The 15780-nt window shown below is 40.2% G+C and overlaps 1 protein-coding gene across 5 annotated transcripts in view; it reads left to right on the top strand.

The window, feature by feature from the left end:
- The window catches only part of SUGCT (succinyl-CoA:glutarate-CoA transferase), a 479841-nt gene that overhangs the window by 49740 nt on the left and 414321 nt on the right, over window positions 1-15780 (top strand). For all 5 annotated transcript variants that reach the window (XM_077811004.1, XM_077811002.1, XM_077811003.1 and 2 more), the window contains exon 7: window positions 11004-11095. In XM_077811004.1, the coding sequence (XP_077667130.1) occupies window positions 11004-11095 (92 nt within the window). The remainder of the gene's footprint in view (window positions 1-11003; window positions 11096-15780) is intronic.

Raw genomic sequence — 15780 nt, 5'->3', positions numbered from 1 at the left:
ATTTGTTCTGCTTATGCACTGCTTGGGAAGTTTATTTGTACTGTGCAAAGTTTGTGTTGTTTTAAGTAGTCCGAGGTGTGAAGCTGGGTGGTAAAGCTGGACACCAGGGGGTCATATTCTACTTTGTGCCCCCATATACTCTTGAGATTTTTGCTTGTTTTAGATGCACTCCCACAGGAGTAGAAAATGAATAAATGGGATAAGGGAGTGTTTAAACCCAGCACAATTGAAGCTAACACTAAGCATGTTTAATAAACTTATTGAGACTGAGACCCATTCAAAGTTTATCCATTATGTAATGATAGCCACGTGATCTGTGAAATATGATTTATTTTGCTAGCAGGTCCATTGACTGAATTTGTGATAGAAAAATTGCATAAAATTGGAGAGTTTCAGCAATCCGTTATTAAGGTTGGATGTTTTCATAAATAAGATGCAAGCACCATTTTAATATCACTGTGCTTGTCACACCTTCGTAAGCAATAAATGAACAATACTTCAGTATTGCATGATGAGGGCAGCTGTTCACACCAGGCATACACAAGTTCACTTCATTGTGTACATTTACGACTGATCTTTAAACTCTCCCTAAAATTCTCCTTGGCTCTTACATCCTGGGAAGACACTCCAGATTTGCACTTGTGTCTGGTCTTACGGCAGTTCATTGCAACTTCAGACATGGATTTATATCTTCACCATAACAGGTGAAAAATTAATTTTAGTTGGTGACTGTAAATGAAATCTAGTTTAGAGTTCAATGGGTCAAAAATGTGAGGTAGTGTGCTCCTCCTTTGGGCTGTGTCAGGGTTAAGCTATATAACCCATCTTACGTGTGTATAAAAAAAGAGAGATAGTAAAACACTAACATTTTCAGTAAGGTTATTTGCTAGTAGCAAAAGCCTAAAGTGGTAAAAACAGTTGCCTTTACAGCTCCTTTCTTGCATTTGCACATAGCTTACTGAAAAATTCCCCTTTGGGGTTAAAACTTTCCATGCTTTAGCATCTTCTTTTTTGGAAAGTTTGGGGAAACATGTTTAGAGAGTTTTAAGAAAATTCCTTCAGCCATTCTGGGTTTATGATACACTTTTCCAATTAAAAAAATATTTTATTTTTCCAAGGGGATGCATATTTATGATTGTTTTTGGAGGGGAAATTCACATAAGAACATAAGAATGGCCATACTGGGTCAGACCAAAGGTCCATCCAGCCCAATATCCTGTCTTCCGATAGTGACCAATGCCAGGTGCCCCAGAAGGAACGAACAGAACAAGTAATCATCAAGTGATCCCTCTCCTGTCACCATAATTGTGTGGCACAAACAATTCATCACTAGTCTGAAACATCATGGTCATACTGGGGCAGATCCTCAGCTGGAGTACACTGAAGTCAACAGAGCTATTTCCATTTACACTATCTGAGGTTCTATTGTGCTGAGTTTAAATTTTGAAACTGTTTTTGTGTGACCCAATTAATAAAAGTAGTTATTTAATTTACCAATAATTCATAGAAATACGACTTTCCTAGTTCCATACTTAAGCTGAGTTTCCTGGCTCCATAGTTGTGACCTCAGTAATTCTATTCCCTACCTCTCAAAAAGATTCCCCAGGACCCTTCTTCCAACCATGTTGCTTGTTTGCAGATCCACAGGAAACTCACCTAGCAGCTGTGCTTTATTCTTGTCACTGAAAACTGAGCTAGTAACAAAGGTGGTCCATTGGCCCCAAGCAGAGAGTCCCTCAATTGACTATTTGGCCAATTCCCAAAATCAGCCAGATGTTTGTGACAGTTACCTCTACTTACCTTAATAGTAATTTCAAAGTGAAGGCAAATGTGTGTGGTATATCGAGTTCACCTTGATTAACCCAGGAGTGGATTGTTAGTTTTAAGAGACTGTGACTGGAAGATTTAAAAAAAAAAAAATTATTTATTTATAGAACCATGAGTGGAAAAAATATTTCCAATGTATCTTAAAAAAAAAAATCCATGATAATACTAAGCCTAATCTCTTCCAGGTATTTATTTTTAAGATCATAATTTTTTTCAGAAGACGGACTGCTAAATCTCACTATTTTTCTAAGGTCATGTAGTAGAGCTACTCCAAGTCAAGATACAAGCAGCTTCCCAGACTGAGGTTCAATATGTAGCTGATTAAAATGCATACTGACTGAGGGATAAGGGGTAATATTAGCATACGCTCTCTTATCCTTGTAGATCATTGCACCCTAGACTATGCAGGAAAAAATCTTCTTCTGTTGTCCTAGAAATCTCTTTGCAATTATAGCAGGCCTGCTGAGTAGCCAAAATTCATGATTTGGAAGGCTATAAGGTCTGATTAAAAGCATATTGAAATCAATGGAAATATTCCTATTGTCTTTAATGGCTTTGGTTCAAGCCCAGAACTGAGGTTGGGGTTTTCAAAGGAGCCTAACGACACTGAGTGCCTCAAGCCCGTTAAAAGTCCGTGGACTTTGAGTGCTTAACTGGCATATGTCCCTTTGAAAAATCTCTCTTGAGCCTTTAGGTAGCTAAAACACAGTAAAATTATAATTGTATTCTTGAATGCCGTTTACTCATATTATTTTATCTTTACATATAGATGTATAACACAAAGGAGTGCTATTTATAACAGGGACTTATAGCATTTCAGTTAACATGTATAGAAGGAATAAAGTAATTGCTGTATTAATATTATTTTTTTGTATTACTGTAGTGACTAGGAACCCTAGTCATGGACTAGGGCCCCATTGTGCTAAGCACTGTACAAACACAGAACAAAAAACAACAGTCCCTGCCCCAAAGAGTTTACAATCTAAGACTACAAATGGCAGATGGATATAGATAGGGGATGTACTGTATACATATCCAGAATTACCAGTTGGGAGATGAAATGAAGTGAGTTTTATTTGCAAGATTGTCAGTCAGAGTTTTATATTTGCTGTCACAGGTTTACTTTTTGCTCTTTCATCTCTCCTGACAATTTGCTCTGGCTTCACCTTTTTCATATCGGTTCTGATCTGCTTTAAGCATGCCGACCCAGGAAGCTGTACTTCCTTTTCTTTTGACCAACACATGGCAGGCATTTTCCGAAAGTAATTATTCTTTCTGCTAACATATCTGGCCGCTCTGACATTACAAAGATTCATATAATGTGTCTCTTACATTTTGGCTTTTCTCATAATAGAGAATTGCTTGTGTTCTTCTGCTTGTTTCATTAATCTTTATTAAATAAAGATGTAGGCTGTATTTAATTGAATGTTTTCTTTTGGCAGTAGAACAAGTCTAAAGGTGTTTCTCATTAATTTGTTATTCAGTAGGGATATCCATCTATCTGGATTGAATTTGTGACGATACTTAGTTCCTATTTGTAGAAATGCCTGTGTTGAACACATTTTCTGTGTTTTGCTCAGAATATCCTATACAGACTGACGTTCTGTCATTTGTCATGTGGGAATCTAACTACAGGGAATTGGTCTTTGTTGACAGCATGTCTCCATTTTGCTTCCTCCCTCCCCCCAATACAATGTGTTTTATATTTAATCTTATAAAAGTTTATCTTGCTAGTGGATTGTGAAGAAGTGCAGAAATGGTGGTTTTGGTTTTGTATAGCATATTAATATTTTGGACAATATTTTGGCTGACAATAAGAAATACTAACATTCATTTTTAGAGGAATGTCCTATTTAGAGTTTCCTCTGGCAATTAATTAAAGGGACATCAATTTGAAAGCAAGTCATTTTTTTTTTTAAAGGCTCAAACAGTGTTTAAATGACTGACCCTGCTTGGGAAACAGTGAAACTTGACAAAACACAGAGTTGTGAAAGGCATGAAACAAAACAAAAGTGAAAAATCATGGAAAGTATGTTTTCAGTAATCGCTTTATCATATTTGTAGATGTTATTTGTAACAATAGTAAGTTGAGAATAAACTTCAGCAGACATGATTTTTAAGTTGGTGTCCCTTTAAATGACAGTGCTGCAAAACATTTTACTTTACTGGTATCTGTTTGCCCTTGGTGCTTACATACAACTCGTAGGCAAAGAGTACTGTTTTTTATACATCTGTAAGGAATTCTGTCATCTTACCATCGGGAACCCTTAAATAAGGAAACAAAGAGTCTCTAAATACGGTTGCACTACCTATCCAGGAACAGTACAAGATCCACAGATGAAAACATGGGGGTTTTTTAGGGGGCAAACATCTTCATTTGGTTTGTCAGCTTTCTTAACATTTATAATGAGTGAGTCTGTTATAAGTCTAGCAAAAAATAGCACTTTTATTTGGTGCAAAAGGAAAAACTATTTCATGGCTAACGTGGCATTATAAATCTAGAGATGGAAAAGACATACACAACTTCTTCACCGTACCAGTGCAGGAGTGTTCTCTAGTGTAGAAAGTATTTTCTGGCTTCTTGTGTAGTTACTTCTAAATATCTCAAACATCAGACCTTTGACAACTTCACCTGTGACGCTACTCTGTAGTTCTAATAACGTTCACCGTTATGAAGTGTTTCTCGATTTTTTTCAGCCTAATTTTTTCCCTTCCTAATATTTTGTCTTGTTAGTCATAATTTTACCTTTTTGGATACCCTCAAGGATTCCTTTACTTCATTAACAGAATTGTGTTTAAAAAAAAAAAAAAGTCTGTCTTGAGTGACAAAAGTCCTCAAGCAGTTTTGGGATTTGACGTGTGTGGCAATAGTTAGAACATTTTGTGACTGTGGACTCTTAATAGTAATTTGTTTTGCAAAACTTTTTTGCTCTTATATTTGCAAATGTTGTTATCCTATTATTGCTTGTGATGTTTCAAGATGAGCACCTTTCATTAAGATAGGTCAGATGGGATTTCTCCTGTGTCCCTGACTGGTTGACCCCATCTCATATGAGCAGGAATGCCACCCCAGCTAGGCAGAATTAGTTTACGTGTGGTTTTTCAGACAAGAGCTGCTGTATTTTGATTGAGTTCTGGGATCCAACTCCTAGACTTTAAGGTCAGAAGGGACCACCGTGATCATCTAGTCTGACTTCCTGCACATTGCAGGCCACAGAACATCACTCACTCCTGTAATAGACCCCTAACCTCTGGCTGAGTTACTGAAGTCCTCAAATCATGGTTTAAAGACTTCAAGTTACAGAGACTCTACCATTTACACTAGTTTATACCTGCAAGTGTCCTGTGCTCCATGCTGCTGAGGAAGGTGAAAACCCCCCACCACCTTTGCCAACGGGGAAAAATTCCTTTCCGACCCCAAATACGGGGATCAGTTAGACCCTGAACATGTGGGCAAGAGCCACCAGGCAGATACCTGGGAAAGAATTCTCTGTACTAACTCAGTTGGAAAAATCTGGGAGAAGAAATACTTTCTTTCAGTCCTAGTGTCTGTCAGTCCTAGTGTCTGTCATCGTGCATTCTACAGGTGAAACTTTCTCAGATATAAATTCACTTTTGTTACATCTGATTGAAACCTAGTCCTGGACAAAGGCTGTCTCATACAGTTGCTTCTGCAATAATTCCTCCAGCTAGTGGGAAGTGAACTAGTTTTATCCTGACATAATTGTTATCTTTCAGTTTGGCTAGGGGAATTTTCTTTGACACCTGCATTCTCTCTTGTTGCTCTGTAATGTAATACTGGTCCTGTACACACCCCTAAGCTTCTAGTATTAGTAATGTCTGGAATACTGTCAACTGTGACTGTGAGCTGCTTTATTATTTCATATTAGCCTCATCTTCATCTCATCCTCCTATCATATGTCACTTTCAGCATAATGGCTCCTCAGAACTTGAAGAAAATCAGACCCAGGAACAGCAGCATCCTGCGCATGGTACAGTAGGCATATGTGGGTTTGAACACTCTCATACTGCATGCAGTTGTTTGCATAAAACAAAAGAGAAAGATGGATAGTTGTCTGTGTCCTCTCTCACCTGGGTTCATGTCCTGGAGATGATGGGAATGTTGCATGTGATAAGCAGTTTAGTCATATACTCTGCTTTGCCTGCTGCATAAACGTAATTGTGCAGGACTTTCTGAAAAACAGAGTGCTAATTGTAGCCAGTAAAGATCTATGGCTTTCTCCACCTGAGTTTGGCACATCACATCTGCAGGGAGCTGGGATTGCTGGAGTAATACCATGGAGTTCACTGTGTATGTAGAATCATAGAAGTGTAGGGTTGGAAAGGACTTCAAGAAGTTATCTAGTTTATCCCCAGCTGAGGCAGGATTTAAGCTGTGCCAGACTTTTTAAGCATTCTGCATATGGTGCAAGATGGATGCCGGCCCGCATTTGACGCCAGCAGACTAGTAAACTTGTTCTTCGATACTTGTTTCATACCATGTCTCTTTTCCTACTCCTGAGAGAGGAAGGACCATAAATTAGTAACAGGGCTCCTCAGTGGATGGGGGACGGCTTGTCAGCATGAATCAGGACAGTGGCAGCTGTAGCTTGGGGAGAGGAAATTGTGGCCAGCACTGACATAAATGGCTGTGTTGAATATACGAGCTGTTCTCCAGTGCGCGTTCAGAGGTTGTGTTCAGTGCGGCGTAAGACAGTTGGTATGTATTGTACAAATCATATTAAATAATGCTTTGACAGTGACAACTGTGGGACAGTACTTGGGGACTAGACTGGCAGTGGTTGCTGCTTCTCTGTGTTACTTTCTTGTCGCCACGTTGATGATGTGACTGACTGCTTTGAAGTGTGTGAATGAAACAAATATGGCCTATAATGCCAGTGTCCTGAAAGGCGCTGAACTTCCTTTGGGAAGTGAGAATGGAGGACGTGCAGTGCCTCAGAGGATCAGGCCCTATAGCTGTAACCTGTGGGGTGGAGATTTGGAATTGTGGAACATCCCTCCCCCATTTATTTAGAAATTCCACTTGACAGGACTCTAAGGACTCCCATGGTTTTAAAGCAAAATCAGCAGAGAAATAAATCCTTCAGCAATTGCACATCTGACAATTATTTTTTAAATTTATGTAAATCTGAGAATTCCCTAAATCATGACATTTAATTTTTAAAAAAATCCTCCCTCCTCCCCCAAAACCCCCCGAAACAATACACATGGACAAAATAAAAACAAACTTAGTGATTTGTTAAATGCCTAGAACAAATGTAACGTGTCTAAACTTTGCCCATTCAAGACTGTATGTAATATTAGCATGGAACCTATTTTCAGAGATAAGCACGTGCAATTACGTGCATACATATGTGTGTGTGTGTGTATGTGTGTTGAATTTATGAGTGGAAATGCGCATTGGGTATTTGTGCAAACACAAGGCCAAACTGATTATGTGCGTGGTAAACATCTATTTTTATTCACAACACATTTATTACTTGCATGCATATGCTATGAGGTCTGCTCAGATGTGTGCCCCGACTTTGAAAAATCAGCCCTACACATTTTAAAAAACAAAATTTCCTGTATAGGCACAAACTCAGACATATGCACATTTGTTCAGGCTCATGGCTAAATCCTCATTTGTTTGTGATCTGTGCAGTTAACTTGCACAAAAACATGTATCCTTTTGTCTCTTGTCTGTCTAGGGAGGGACGACTAGATCTTTTAACCTTACAATTCATCCCTTAACTCTTAAGGTGGATAGCCACCTCTTTTCCAGGCGGTTTCAAACCCCAGATTTCCTGTGACTAGGTAAACCACCTCCACCAAAAGTGGATTTTGGCCTCATACTGTTTTTACCAGTTCAGAATCCAAGTCCAAAATATAATTCTGTACTCACATCCCTTTTTTATTATAATATCTTTCTACTAGTTCAACTTTGCATTGCACCAGCTGGTTTTAACCTTGCACCTGGCACATAATAATGAGCAATGTTTTGAAATCAAATGATAGGTTTAAAAAAATTATTGGGAGAACTTCAAAATATATATATTCTAACATATGAAGGCTCTTAGAAAAGTTCAAAAAAACTTTGCTGGTCACCTTTAAAAGTACAGAATGAGTAATTTGAGGGGTTGGGTACTTGTCCTCATCAGAATAGCATTGTAAGGAGTTTTTATGGTTGTTTTTTTCTACATCCTAAATGTTTAATTTTCAGATGTTTCCTGTTTGTGAAAACATTTGTATGAATAGACACGTTGAGATGTCTGTTCTCTGTTAATAACTGAGGTCAGTGCTTCTTGTTCTTCATAATTTCTCACTTATTTTCAGTATGTTTCACTGTCGAGTCACTTAGAGTTGTTTTGAGTGTTTTTCTTTTGTTTTTGAAGTGGACCCAAACACATTGGAATGATTTTGGTGCTACTGTTCAGGAGATAACAGCACATATCGTTGGAGCCTGTTGGAGCATTTTTGGGTTGATTTGTGAAAATTTGTGTGTCCTCATGTCCAGAAAGTAAATGATGATTTTTCTTAAATAAAAGTGGTGGCTTTTTTTTTTTTTTGTTGAGGGGAGAGGTTGAGAGAGCGAGTGAGCTTCCCAACTTTTTATGTCCTGCTAGTCTGCTGCTTCAGGAAAACTGCTTTTGCAGGCATCTGTGCATAGATACAAACATTACATTTTTTTTTCAAGGCACAATTCAAATGAAATGAATTTTGCGTACATTCTGATGAATTTTAGCATGTTTGTAGGTCTTTGAAAAGGTTATCTAATGCTGTTTTACTGATGTGGAAACTAAGATAGAAAGGTTGTGACTTGATTAAGGCCACAAATGGAATTGGTGCTAGAGATGGAATTGGAACAGAGGAACCCCCAATGTGATTCTCTAGACCAGGCTGCTTTGCTGCTACTGACTTGCTTCTTTATGGCTAGAGGACATAGCAGCAGCTCAGCAAAGGAGCTAATGTATCTGGAAGAAGCTGGTTGTGAGGGAGCTTATAGAAGTTCAACAAGTACAAGTGCAGAGTCCTGCACTTAGCATGGAAGAATCCCATGCACCGCTACAGACTAGGGACCGAATGGCTCGGCAGCAGTTCTGCAGAAAAAGACGTAGGGGTTACAGTGGATGAGAAGCTGGATATGAGTCAACAGTGTGCTGTTGTTGCCAAAAAGGCCAATGGCATTTTGTGATGTATATGTAGGGGCATTGCCAGCGGATCGAGGGACGTGATCGTTCCCCTCTATTCAACATTGGTGAGGCCTCATCTGGAGTACTGTGTCCAGTTTTGGGCCCCACACTACAAGAAGGATGTGGAAAAATTGGAAAGAGTCCAGCGGAGGGCAACAAAAATGATTAGGGGACTGGAACACATGACTTGTGAGGAGAGGCTGAGGGAACAGGGATTGTTAAGTCTGTGGAAGAGAAGAATGAGGGGGGATTTGATAGCTGTTTTCAACTACCTGAAAGGGGGTTCCAAAGAGGATGGATCTAGACTGTTCTCAGTGGTAGCAGATGACAGAACAAGGAGTAATGGTCTCAAGTTGCAGTGGGGGAGGTTTAGGTTGGATATTAGGGAAAACTTTTTCACTAGGAGGGTGGTGAAACACTGGAATGGATTACCTAGGGAGGTGGTGGAATCTCCTTCCTTAGATATTTTTAGGGTCAGGCTTGACAAAGCCCTTGCTGGGATGATTTAGTTGGGGATTGGTCCCGCTTTGAGCAGGGGATTGGACTAGATGACCTCCTGAGGTCTCTTCCAGCCCTGATATTCTATGATTCTAAGTCCTAATGCCATCAGTGGCAATTTAGGCTGCCACAGAGATTAGTCTGGGATCTTCCCTCTGTATTTGTGGAAGGGAAAATTCATTTTGGTCTACCCCCAGTTTTTGTACCTCTATAACGATGTTGGTTGGGGCTTGTTTGTGTGATTTTTTTATGGATAGAACTATAAAGGGACTGTCTACAGATTCAGTTTGTGAAGACCTTGGCCTGGCACCTAGAAATGTAGATGTAAAAGGCATAATTGTAGACATTTAAAGGAAGTATTTCTCTTGCAGCAACACAAATATCTCATTGTATTATGTTCTAACAATAGGATGTAATCACAATTTATGGTAAAATGAAAACAAAGTCTTATAGTGGAGTGTTAGGCAACCTTAATAATAGGCAGGGCTTCCAGCCCTGCCTATAATAAAGGCTTCCTTTCTAAAGTCTGACACTATAGTGACGTCTGTTCTAAAAGAAGGAAAGGGTAAGTAAAGATAGCACATCCAAAGGCTATCTCTTTAAGAGCTTGTTTAGATGAACAGATAGTCAATTTTACCTCGAACTAGCCTGCTGCTCACCGACTGTCTGTGTGGACCATGCTGCCTTATGCTGAATGTTCCCTGGTGCACTTTGATCTACATTGCTTTGAAACTGGAGTAGATCAAAAGTGCACTAGAATGTTTAGTGCACAGCAGCAGGGTCCAATGGACAGTTGGTGTGCAGCAGGCCGGTATGAGGTATAGTGGAAGATTCTGTAACTGTTGCTAAGAGGAGAAGTTGTGGGGTAAGTAGAGCCAAGGAGGAAAGCACAGTGTGTCTTCTCTGCTGTTTCTAAAGAGAAGTAATACCGAAGTGTTCTCTAATGATTTATAATTATTTATAGAGTTGAGGAAAAATTGTTGTTTTTCATCAAAAACTCATTGTGATAATAAACGGTAGGTTTTCTTACTAAGGGGTCAGTTTTGCCACTCTTAATCACATCAAACAGTATCTTATTCTGAGAGTCACTCAGTGACATCAGTTGGAGTAAAGTACCACTTTGAAGTAAGGATGGAAGAATTAGGCCCATAGTGAATAGCATGGGAGCGTTGTCATTGAATTAAGTGGGGCCAGGATTTCACCATATAGTTAAAATTCTTTCCGTCAAGACATCCAGAGACACATTGACCCAGTGAGCACATTATTAACCTCCTGGAATAGAAACCACCATTTAGTCTAAAGAAGGGCAGTATGTGTAAATATAAGACTGCAGTATTTGTTTCTTGTTTGCATAACCTAGACAACACATGTGTAGAAACTGATGAGAAATTTTACTTTATGCATTCTTTCCTTCCCAAAGTAGTAAACTGTATCTTCTTGGTATGTGTAATGGATTGCATTTTAAATAGTTCTTTCTGTTTTTAGGTTATGGTCAGACTGGTCCAGCGTTTCAGCGAGCAGGTTATGACTCTGTTGCAGCGGCTGTTTCTGGTCTTATGCATATCACAGGGCCGGAGGTACTTAACTTTATTGTAAATTTAGTGAAGAGCTTTTCCGGTGCACTGAAGTTTTGTGCTGTACTTTAATAAAATGGCCTGTAGAAATAAAAAGAATTAAGGAAGCTGGTAGCTGGAAAAATGAAATATAAGCTTTGATTTAAGAGGGAAGAATGAGTCAGCAATGCAAGTCTTTTGAAGCAGAGTGTTCTCCCACAACAGGACAATATTGGCAAAAGCCTGGCATTTAGAATAAGCATATAATAAGATAATAGATTCTAGAAACAAGCTAGAAAATGATCTTGGTTCTTTGTGGGTGTGTATATGGAGTGTATACAGCTAGAAGAGCATTCTAGAATTAAGGGCCTTAAATGTCGTATTCAAAATTACAAAATGAAGGCATTTAACTAATCTGTCTAAAGTATTTTTAAGGTGTCTGTCCCCTTTGTATTTAAATGCATAATATGTGTGAAAAGGAACATTGAAAGATCAAGTAATCGGCATGAGTGTGAATAAATTGTCAGTGGCTTAGTCACCACAGATTAAGTGGTGAATAAAATATCCTATGCAAAGGGTGTGATTTTTATTAATTATAACGTAACGGAAGTAGGGAAGGAACAGCCAGGCATCTCCTGCCTACACAAGCTCTCTGGCAGGATAAATGAAGAGCAGTTCCCAAACAAATGGCTGTAAAAGGTAGAGGAGACATGAAGGGGACATCACCTCTGACCCTCTCCTGCAAAATCTGGGGATCAAGACCAGGAAAGCTGCAGATTTCCTTCCCCTTCCACACCTTTTCCTCCTGCAGTGGATGAAGGTTTAAGTGAAGGATGCCTCTTTCTGCATGTGACATTGAAATCCTCCCTACGCTGCACAGCAGGGGTTTCTGCCCATGCCTCTCTGCTACCTCAGTTAACCTGTACTGGACACATGCTTTATGGTTGTGACAAATAAGTATCAGCATTGTAATACTCCTTCCCAAGCCAAATCTGCTGTGTGCTCAGAGGAAGGCAAAACCCCACCCCTCTAGTTACCAGTTTGCAATGTGCAAGTGTGATTGGTGGGAACTAAGGGCCCTCAAGCTCTGCCCAAGCTCTACTTACGCATGAGGCTGTTGTTGCAGATGGGGCACCACCCTTCCTCATGCTTGCTAAGGTCCCAGAGGTATCTATTCCCAGCTCTCCAGCCATATCTCAAGAGCGCTCTCCTCCACTCTCTCAGCGAGTGAGGGGGGTGGCTGGTATTTGGGTAACATAGGTGCTCTTAATCACTGAAGTGTAATAAAAGGAATAACCCAACCATCAAGAACCTGGGAATGCCCCAAATATTTTGCCTGTGCTAGTCATTAAGAGGCCTGGATTTTGTATGTACTTATTAAATAAAATCAATAGACTGTACAGAATTAATACAAGGATGAAATGACCATTTTCAAAATTACAATAATAAATTATAAGTAAGTTCCCTGCCATAGGGAGAAGTGAAATTTGAGAAGATATTGACTTGGAAATAGAGGCTCAGAATTAAAAATAGATGTTCAGTAAGAAAGGGTTTGACAGCCAGTTGGAGATGTCAGTCACGAAATGAGAACTATGAAGACCAAAAGCCTCTGAAAATACAGAAAAGGAGGTGTCTGTTTGAAAGTTGGCCAGAGAGCAGGGGTATGAAGCCATGTAAACCTGTAATGATTTGGTGCACCTGGAGTGGCAACAAGAAAAGTGGTGTAGCAGAAAAAGCAACTAACAAGAATATGGGAGAGGGGGCCTGTTGTCTCATAGACATGATTTCAGCAGAAACTCTTAGTTAAATTGAAAATGTATTGGCTTGTGTGTGGATTTCATAAATGACTTTTGACACTTGTATACGAAAGTTGACATTATTTAAAGTTATTTCCTCCACTATTTAATAAGCAATTTATTCAGATGTGGTTGCTCTCTAATATCCTAAATCCAAATGTGAATGCACAAACTTGGCATTTTGGGGAAAGCGAGAGGGAAGAACAGGTGAGAGGAGTGGTTGCCTTGAGTTTAAGGCATTGGACTGCAGCTCAGGAAACCTGGGTTCAGTTCCTTTTTATGCAACAGACTTCCTGTGTGATTGTGGGAAAATCCCTTTTACCTTATTTGCTCATCTGTAAAATGGGGATAATATTCCTATTCTCCTCCACCTTTGCCTGTCATGTCTATTTAAATTGTAAGCTCTTTGGGGCCATGAGTGTGTCTTACTATGTGTATGTAAAGCATCTTGCACTGTGAGTCCTCGTTCTTGGTTGGGGCCTCTAGATGCCACTCGAATACAAACAGCTTGTATTAGACAGGCAGTGGAGAGCTCATGCTGCCCAAAGACTTGTATTGGGCTAGTTTGGCAAGGAACAGATGGTAGAATTGAAAAGAAACAAGGAGGTGGAATAAATGCTGAAAGGCACCCTGAAAACTAATTCTGTTTTAGTTCATGTAATGGCGATGATGGTGACAACATATCTGGTTGCTCCATTCTTGTTATGTAATACATACGGTATGTGGAACAGATCACCTGTATGTGAGGTTCTCCTTCTCGTATGTTTCAGTCTGGATCCTACTGTAGGTGCACATATGCCTCGTGCCCATGAGATTGGATTTTTTTTAATAGCAGTATTCATTGGGGCAGCTCAGGCACCTCGTGTCACCTCATGCTCCTGTGTGAGGGCGTAAAGGACAGAGCAGATGAAACTGTCCCTCAGTTCCCTCTTACCACCCATGGCAGCGAGATGGAACCCACTGAGTGTCCCACCTCCTATTTTTCTCGGAGGTTTAAACTCGTCTTCTAGATTAAAAAGAAAAGGAGTACTTGTGGCACCTTAGAGACTAACCAATTTATTTGAGCATAAGCTTTCGTGAGCTACAGCATCCAATGAAGTGAGCTGTAGCTCACGAAAGCTTATGCTCAAATAAATTGGTTAGTCTCTAAGGTGCCACAAGTACTCCTTTTCTTTTTGCGAATACAGACTAACACGGCTGTTACTCTGAAACCTGTCTTCTAGATTAGTTTGTGAAGAAATACTTCACCCATCATACCTTTGTTAATTTTTAAAATTTGGATTCCTTAAAAGAGCCATCTAAACAGAAATAATCTCCCTGTGAAACGGGGCAAGGTGCCTCGTGCCAACCTCCATGGTGGATTCTAAATCAGACCCAGAGGAGACATGCACCTCCAAGGAACCAAAAGGGTTGTCTGTGAGGATGACCCCATAGGGTGCTGGTCTAGTTAGGGTCCAGCAGCAAAAGGAAGTCAGGGAAGAAAACACAGTTGAAATTGATTTCTGGTCACATTGATGCTGATCACCTTGGCACCAGGGCATTCAGCACTAGTGCTGGCAACCACTTCAGTACCAGAACTAGAACACTTGGCACTGACCATGTGTCATTGGAGCCAGCACCACCACCCCAATCTTGGGGCAATGCCAAGAGGAAGGGCTGAATGAAGACCAGCAATGGCTCTGAGCATAGAAAGGCACCGCCTCTGAGAGAGGAAAAGAGGCATCACTCCTCTAAGGATAGGTGTCTACATCCAGTGCCAAAGGAGTGGTGCAAAGTATGCTGACACTGCTGGCATCAGCACTTGTAAAGACATCAGCACCAACCTTCAGCTTGCTCCAATTATGGGACCAAGGTATGCCTTAACAAAACTGTCAAGATCCCCGCTGGGGACAGCATTGGCATGGGAACTGGAGCAAAGATATTATTGAGACATCATGCTCAAGGAGACACACATCATCTATTTCCTGTGTCATCCATGCTTGACTGTCATCCAGTTGCGAGCCAATCTTTGGTAGCTACCTTGCCCCTTTCCATCAGGCTTGGTCCGATATCTCCTCAAACAAATGATGGTTTGAATGTAGTTGCCCATGGATGTTCCAGTCATTTCCACAACCTTCTTCCTGCCTAATCCCTTTCCCTATCTCTTCAGAAACCCTTCTTACAAGAAACTCTTACAAAAAGAAGTGGCCTTGTCACTTCATCTAGGATGTTCCTCAGGAGTACAGGGAAGAGGCTTCCACTCCTAATATTTTTTTTTTCCTGAAGATGAAAGGAGATCTTCATCCTATCCTAGACCTGCGAAGACCAAACAAATATATACACCACCGCAGATTCAGTGCTTGCCTCCCTCATTGAATCTCTGCAGGCTGAAGACTGGTTTGTGTCATTTGACTTACAATATATATATCTTCATATAGTCATCCACCTGGCCTACAGGAAATACTTGATATTCATGATGAGATCAAATCATTACCAGTATAAGGTACTGCCATTTGGACTCTTCATGACACCAAGGGTTTTTATGAAATGCCTAGCAGTGGTGGCAGCCCTCCTGAGAAGGCAGGGCATTCATTATACTTGGCTGTTGAGGGCAGATTATAGTGGGAAATGGTGGCAAGCTGGAATGTACGCTAGTCTTATTCACCCATCTGGGCCTAGTGAACTACAAAAAATTGTCACTCACACTATTCAAGATGATAGAGTTCATAGGTACTGTGATTGACTCGAAATTGGAAAAGGCACACCTTCCCAATTTAGTGCTCCTGAGGCTCATGGAGCCTGTCTTCTAACCACTCTCAAAATGTTCTTTTCATCACCTTTCTCGGAAGTCAGTCTTCTTAGTGACTATCACTTCAGCAAGGAGAGTGAGTGAGCTTCAGGCATTTATAGCCTGAAAGACAGAGTAGTGCTGCA

This window comes from Eretmochelys imbricata, chromosome 2 (genome assembly GCF_965152235.1).
Source record: "Eretmochelys imbricata isolate rEreImb1 chromosome 2, rEreImb1.hap1, whole genome shotgun sequence".
Classification (NCBI taxonomy): Eukaryota; Metazoa; Chordata; order Testudines; family Cheloniidae; genus Eretmochelys; species Eretmochelys imbricata.
Note: the sequence above shows the minus strand (reverse complement) of the source record. Positions and strands in the feature narration are given on the sequence as shown.